General features: G+C 40.2%; 1 protein-coding gene across 1 annotated transcript in view; it reads left to right on the plus strand.

Annotated features, from left to right (window-relative positions):
• epha7 (eph receptor A7) overlaps positions 1-8,035 on the plus strand; it is a gene marked incomplete at its 5' end in the record, with an annotated part of 176,149 nt that overhangs the window by 68,716 nt on the left and 99,398 nt on the right. Inside the window, 1 exon segment of the mRNA XM_014019122.1 lies at positions 270-605. Coding sequence (XP_013874576.1) covers positions 270-605 — 336 coding nt within the window.

The following is an 8,035-nucleotide window of genomic DNA, read 5'->3' on the forward strand; positions in this document are numbered from 1 at the left end:
ATCATGTCTTGTGATAATTTGACAGGAGTTTTACTTTTAAACTAAGTGTTTTTAATTTAGTTATAATGTAGATACAATAAAAGTTAAACCAAGCTTTAGAATAATTATCATTTTGATCCATACATTGGTAATGTCTGTCTGGGCCTCGTGCCACTTTATGATCAATAATTTGGGCCCTGAGGTCAAAAAGGTTCAGAACCCCTGGTCTAGTCTACTTGGCTATCACTATTATTGTTTTCCTCTTTTCTAATTCTGGTCTCCTCTGGCAGGACCGCCGTCAGCACCACAGAACCTGGTATACAACACCAACCAGACCACGGTGAACCTGGAGTGGAGCCCTCCGGCCGACACAGGGGGTCGTAACGACGTCACCTACAGGGTTGGATGTAGACGCTGCAGCTGGGAGCCAGAGGAGTGTGTTCCGTGTGGGCCCACTGTGGGCTTTTCTCCGGCCCAGGCGGGCCTGGTGGACACGTATGTGAACATCGTGGACCTTCTGGCTCACGCTAACTACACGTTTGAGGTAGAGGCTGTTAACGGAGTGTCAGACCTGAGTCGCACACAGAGACTGTTCGCCGCCGTCAGCATCGCTACGGGTCAAGCAGGTAAGAACTGTGGAACAAGCTGGGGTTGGTTCTGGACTCATGAGTCCGGTGGYCCTCATAGGGGGAAGTGTTCTTCACAGCTCCTCAATAACATGGAAGGTGCGAAAATGTAGTTTTTCTGAGAGAGGGTTCTGATCAGAGTTCATGTGGAAGATCCGATCAGGGAGCCAGCAGCTGGATCTCTGGCTGACAAAGACCAGGTCCTGCTCTGGGCTTGATCCAGTGTTGTTCATGAAGACAGTCGTGTTTTTTACTGACAGACAGACAGCATTTAGGGTTCTGTGGAGAAAACCATGGTTCATCAGCAGGAAGTTACTGCAGCTCTGCTGGGACAAACTGAATCAATGTTCAGATTCTGTTCATGGTAGTCTGCTGCAGGTTCTGAGTCTTATGTCTGAAACCAGTTCTTCCTCCCCTTCAGAGCCCACCATGTGAAGACATCATTAAACTACAGAGCCTGAGGATGAGTTAAACAGTCTGAGGTGTTAGCATCATTGCTAACTGCAGCTGCGTTTCCACTGCAAATGTGCGCAAAACTTTGTCGATATTCTGTTAATGTCGAAAAAACAGTTTCACAACTGCGGTGTTTCCATTAAGACATGCTATTAAAGTCACGCGTGAATACGTTTGTTCTCGCAATAAGTCATTACAAACATGGCGGCGATGGATGTAAACACATAGCATGTTGCTACCACGACACTAGCGCTCATCATCAGAGGAGACGTCAGCGTCTTTTATCGAGGCTTTCCAGAGACAAGTCCCTAAATTGGGAGCGGCTACGTATGCTGTGTTTTTGGGAAAATGTAGTCGGTGAGTTTACTACTTTATTTTACTACTTCTGTGATGTTACTACTACTTCTACTTCCTGTTATCGTCTTTATCATCGTCTTTTTCACCAGTAGAAACAGCCGGTTGTTGATCACGTGACTCCCATGATGCGAAAAAAGTGTTTCCATTGCAGTTTTGCGAAAAACGCCAATTTCGATACGGCCGAAATACCACCTCATCCTAGCTCAAAAACATTTTGTCGAAAAAACGTAATTTTTTTTTCAAAATTGACGTGTTTCCATTGAGCAAATTTATTTTCGAAATTCTAATTTGCGCATTTTCATGGTCAATGGAAACGCAGCTTGTAAGAGTGCAGAGAGCAGCTGCTGTTACAGACCTGCACCAGCAGCCTCTCGTACACAAGCAGCTGGTAACAATAAGGCTCATAGTAAGATACACAGCCTGGTTAAAAAACASTTACCACCTGGATTTAACTCAGCAAATAGGTGTAGGAAGTGAGCTTAGGATTTAATAAGCTTTTCCCATATCTCTCATTCTCAAGGTTATGAGGAAAATTCTTACCAAGGTATTTCTCACTATTTGTTAATATCTTGACTGTGCGAAGTGAAAAATGACTTAATAAGTGGAACGCTCAGACGATTTCAATTTGTTACTAACGACTATGCAATCATTTATTTACACAAATTAAACAAATCACACGTTACAACTTGATTGTGGGTATTTAGTTTCCTACACAAGCGTCAGAATTAATGGGATAAAAACTTGCGTCTGAATTTCAATTCACATCAACTCAGATTACTAATAATAAGACAKTAAAACATTAGTTCTGATGTTAAACAACCAAATAATTTTACTGGCATAGCTTAAGTTTTGGCAAATCAAAGAAATAAGAAAGAGGAGGAAAGTAATGTTAGTGTTTCTACTACTTTACTTTTACCAAAGTATGAGTCAACYGGAACTGCACGTCTTTTCTCGACTCAGGCCCACAATACATGTCACTCCAAACACATCAGCTTTTACCTGATGATGACTTCTTAAGGCACCCTCAAAGTAGAAAAACTGGCTCGCCTCCGATCAGTCAGTGAACTGTTGTCGGCTCGCTTACCGGTCATTGGYGAACAGGTGTTATTTTCAGGTAACTTTGTGTCTGCTTCAGTTCAAGCCAGAAAAATTCAAGCCATATCCGGTTTCTCCTTCAAATTAAAAACATCTCCCCATCGGGAGGTACAAAACACACTTGGAGGCTTGAAGCCTCGGGTTGGAACACCGACAGGCTTGTTGGGTCCCTGGCTGTAACATCCACCCTAATTGGCTCTTGGGATTAGATCTTACAGCCCCAGGGCTGAGACTTCTCCGGAGAGAATCACAGCCTTTTTCGTTGTTTGAGTTAGGAAGTCAGAGTGTCGTCAAAGCCGTCCGGGTTAGTAATAAGAACGGACAAACTTTGGTTCCGCCCTCAGGCTTAGACATGAGTCAGAGAAGAAAGATACAGACTTGACAGGCAGGCTCCAGTCAAGGTTAAATTCTGTGGTTGTTCAACAATATCATGATAAAGTCTTTAGCTTCCTTCTGATAGATTCTAAGAGAAATCACTGCAAAACATTTTTGATGATTAACTATAACATTTCTCTTTTAAATCAGCTATGAACCATTATTTTAGTCCAGATAAGTGAAAGATTTTCTCAAGAAAAATCCACAATTAAATTACTATGTTCACAGTAAAATAAAAACAATGATTTACATGAAAACACAATGAAAACATTGTAATCAGATTCTCTGTGACTATTTTATACCATTATAAATCTTTAAGGCACGATAAGAAGTCGTTCCACTTTTCCTGTGACAGTCATTATCATGATTTAACAAATGCGTAAACATTCTTAGTCAAATGACAAATGAATCACGAACAGAAGATATTGTTCTGTCCATTATCTGATTAAGAGAACTGAGTGGTTCTCTTCCAYGGTTAGAATGACCTGTCCTGGCCTAAATAKAGTTCAGTTTGTAACAGAGTTCCTGTCYTCTTGTCAGGCCTGTCCAAGGCCTGTTTAGAGGCAGAAAATCTTGTTTCTTCACTCGAGGTGACCCCTGCATAGGTACGAGCCTCCTATTGGTTAATTACTGTGTGGGTCATTATCTTTCAGCTGGCAACAAGTTATTTAACCCCAACTGGTGCAATAAGATGCTTCTCATTTTTTAAACAACCATGTCAAAAGATACATCCAGAGGTCGTGGAAAAAATTTATCCATCTTGGATTTTTATTTCGGCTACTGTTTTTGGTAGAGGTCACTTTCAGCTACTTGTGTATCAATTATTAGCTCTATATATTGAAAATTTGCTGAATTGGAGTAATTTGAAATTAGCCATGGTGGCCATCATGGTTTTTTGATTTTGGCTACTATTTGTGATAGAGGTGACCTTTAGCTACTAGTGTACAGATTCTTAGGTCATTATGTCTCAAACTGGCTGTTTTATTTAATGAAACCTCTCTAATGTCATGTGTGAGCTTTAATTCACTAAGATACAGCTTCTTATGGCTTGTAATGGTTGAATGAGAGCCTTGTTGATAAGTTAGCATTAGCAGTTAGCTTTAAGTTGTAGGCAGCATTCATAATGACTTGAGTTAGCKCTCAGCTACCAGCTACAAGTCTGAACTGTTAAAAGTTCATTTCCAGTGGAGTTTTATGGAGGTCTTTGTAAGTTTACTGCTTTGCCATGGTAAAAAATGAAACCTATCTAATGTCATTTGTGATTGAGAAGGGTCAAATCATTGGCTAACTGGAAAAAAAAGCTTCCATTTGCTAGGGAGCATAAAGATTGGACTGTAGAGCAATGGAAGAAGGTTATGTGGTCTAATGAGTCAGAGTGATCCTGTTCCAGAGAGATGGGTGCATCGGGGTAAGAAGAGAGGCAGGTGAAGTGATGAACCCATCATAGTGTCTACTGTACCAGTCTGTGGAGGCAGGTCTATGATGTGGGGCTGCTGCAGGTGGTCCAGTCCAGGTTCAGCTCAAAGAATGAGGTCAGCTGACCTGAATATACTGAATGAGCAGGTTATTTCATCAATGGATTGTTTCTTTCCTGATGGGTTAGGGTTATGGCTATATTCCAAGATGGCAATGCCAGGATTCATGGGGCTCATTTTGAAAGAGTGGTTCAGGGAGCATGAGACATCATTTTCACACATGGCTCCACAGAGTCCACTGAGAATCTTTGGGATGTGCAGAAAAGGCTTTGTGCAGCGGTCAGACTCTACCTTCATCAATGTAAGATCTTAGTGAAAAATTAATTCAACATTAGATGGAAATAAATCTGGTGATGTTGCAGATGCTTATCGAAGCAATGCCACAGTGAATGTGTGCTGTAATTTAAACTAAAGGTGGGGTGTGACCTTTTTTTTAGTGACAGTTTTTTCTTTGACTAGGCAATGTGTAATCCAGATTATTCCTTGCATGTGATGCTCAGATGAAGTGAAGGTGTATCAGAGTAGTGTTGTAGTACTTGAAAACGGTCTTGGTCTTAAGACCGGTCTCAAGACCACTTTTTGATGGTMTTGGTCTTGTCTCGGTCTCGGACATTGAGGACTCAGAATTTTATTCCAAGACCAGTCAAGACCACAACTGTGGAAAAATCACTAAACAGCCAGATTATCGTCCAATTTATTAGTTAACATTCTTGCTTTCACTGGATTTAAAATGTAGCTACCGATTTAAATCCAAACCTGACTTATTGCAATTTACTGTATGTATTTTTGTTACTGGCTGTCACCCATCCCCACTGTCTTCACTCCATGTAAGTGAGCCGTGGTTCTCTGGGAGCGGTAAAGGATGTCTTCAAAATTTTAAGTAAAAAATTGTCTACATTATTCATAAATATCATTGTAAAACAACAACAACCAGGATAAAGTATACAGAAACTTGTAAATTCTGCAGAGCTTCACTTTCAGAGACGATGGGACAACTTTAAACTTTTATCATCACTAACGTTAACAATCTGCCTCTGTTTGGGAGCAGAGGAAAGAATTTTGCTACAAAGATTTTGTGAATATTAGCTCTTYATATTAGGTTAGCTACAATGGGGGGAAAAGTCTTTAGTCAGCCACCAATTCTTCAAGTTCGCCCACTGAAGATGAGAGGTCTGTAGGGGGACACGTCTGGCCCTGCAGGATCTGAGTCCCTGGTGGCATAGTGTTACTGATGGTAGCCTTTGTTAGGTCAGTCCGAACCTTCTGCAGGTCATTCACCAGGTCCCACAGTTGATTTCTTCACACCAAGCTGCTTTAATACTGCAGATTCAGTCTTCTCAGCCCCCGCTGCAGGTTTACAGTTTTGTTTCTGGTGTCCTTACACAGCTCTTTGGTTTTCACCACAGTGGAGTTTGGAGTGTGACGGTTTAAGGTTATGAACAGGTGTCTTTTATACTGATAAGTTCAAACAGTTGCCATTACTACAGGTAATGAGTGGTGGACAGAGGAGCCTCTTAAAGAAGTTACAGATTTGAGAGAGCCAGAAATCTTGCTTGTTTGTTATTGACCAAATACTTATTTTCCACCATAATTTGCAAATAAATTCTTTAAAAAAACAAGGCAATGTTGTTTTCTAGATATGTTTTCTCATTTTGTCKCTCATAGTTRAGGTYTAACTATGATGTCAGTTACAGGCCTATCTCGTCTTTTGAAGTGGGAAAACTTGAAYAAYTGATGGCTGACTAAATATTTTTTACCCCACTGTACATGAGTACAGAATAGGGGTGTAAGAAAATTTCGATACACTGAAATATCGCGATATTTCATTTCCCAATACTGTTGAAGAAATTTATAGTTATTAGAGGTTAGTACTGATGTTAAAAGCACAACACTATATTTTTAGGTTTTCCTTTTTATAATGTTGATAATGTTTAGTCTATTATGTTTTGATTGAAATAGGTTCAGTTACATGTCCGAATAATATAACAACACATAATCAACCGTTATGAGAACAGTAGGTGAGAATTTTGTCTGAATGCCTGTGATTCAGCTGTAGGTCAGTAGGGGACGAATGCAGGCATTGAAGACCCTGTATAAATTGATCAACTTCCTGGTTTGTCGGCGGTGTGGTTTTCCTTGTCAGCCCTGTGGCAATAAAACCTCACTCGGTTCCAGAATTCTGGTGTTGTATGGTTTTTATTCCTTCTACAAATCATTTTATTTAACAGTGGTGGTTTTCATATTGACTTCAGTCTATTAAACACATATTTTCTTACACTGTATTGATATTCTAAGGCCCTGTATCGATTTTTTATTAAGGTTTAAAATGTCAACTTTCCTGCCAGCCGTTCATTTTTATGCTGTAGTTCAGCCTCTGACCACTAGTTGGCAGCAGTGAGCCAGACATTTGGCTCCTCTACCTCTTGAGGTAGAGGCTATTGTTAAGTGTTGGGTGACCATATTGTAAATTAAAAACTTGTCTATGTAATATTAGAACTTTCTGAGACCATGAATTTTGGTTTTTCATTTTTTTTTTCCCAGTAAGAGGTTTTTAATTAATATAATTTTTGGACAAAAAAAATCGCAATATATCGCCTTGCTTACGGGATCGCAATATATCAGGATATGTCGTATCGTGACCCCTCTGTCATGGTACTGTATGTATCGTATCGCCAAATTCTTGCCAATACACAGCCCCAGTACAGAATACTCCATCTTTTAGGACACTATTTTTTTAATCTGGTCTTGGTCTTGGTCTCGACTTGGTTCAGATCCTAAAAGTCTTGGTCTTGTCTCAGTCTCGGGTTAGGTGGTCTTGACTACAACACTATATCAAAGCCTCAGGCTGCAGCTCTCTCTCTCTCTCTCTCTCTCTCTCTCTCTCTCTCTCTCTCTCTCTCTCTCTCTCTCTCAGGGGAATTAGCTGTAATTAAAATGCTGCTTTTCACTGACAAACTCCGAAGCCTTTTTATTCATTATTTCTATGGATCCGCTCAACAAGATTCCTCTTTCACGCTCAGGCGTCCATGAAGCCAGTTTGGCTCAGAGGGCTGCGGTGAGGAACAGAAAGCTGCACATCCACAAAAATACAAATATATATACAACAAACGTTAAATCAGACCGGCAAGTGAGTTAAAGTGACTGCAGCAGGTCCGACTCTCAGGGTTTGTTTTTAGAAATCTGTGTTGATTTTTCTACTTCTTAGACTGTTCCGGTAAAACAGGTCTGCTGGTCCACAGTCTGGTCCCAGCACACTGGATAATTATTTTAGCGTTAGGGCTAAAGTGTTAAAGTTAGGCAAGTTCTGGTGATGGTTAGTTACCATCACTAAAACCTGAGGTGTGCTGTAGAAACACAAACCTTCAAATATTACCTTTATGTACATGTTTTTGTCTGAATATCTGCTCCTTTGAACAAACAATCATCATGTTCATCATCATATTTTTTTGTAACGTTGAAATGCTGAGTTTATGTTTCTGGATAATTCTCAGATTCAGACACTAATCCTGTTCCTCTCATTAATCTTGTGCGCACAGAAAAACATTACTGACATTGATTTGATTTGATTTATTTATTTAACAGGAAAAGATTATTAAAAATCAAGCCTGACTCAGCATAATTGCTGTTTTACAGCAGGTTCCTGTTCTGCAGCACATAAAACACTCAGAAATACAG

This window comes from Austrofundulus limnaeus, unplaced genomic scaffold (assembly GCF_001266775.1).
Source record: "Austrofundulus limnaeus strain Quisiro unplaced genomic scaffold, Austrofundulus_limnaeus-1.0 Scaffold210, whole genome shotgun sequence".
NCBI classification, from domain to species: Eukaryota; Metazoa; Chordata; class Actinopteri; order Cyprinodontiformes; family Rivulidae; genus Austrofundulus; species Austrofundulus limnaeus.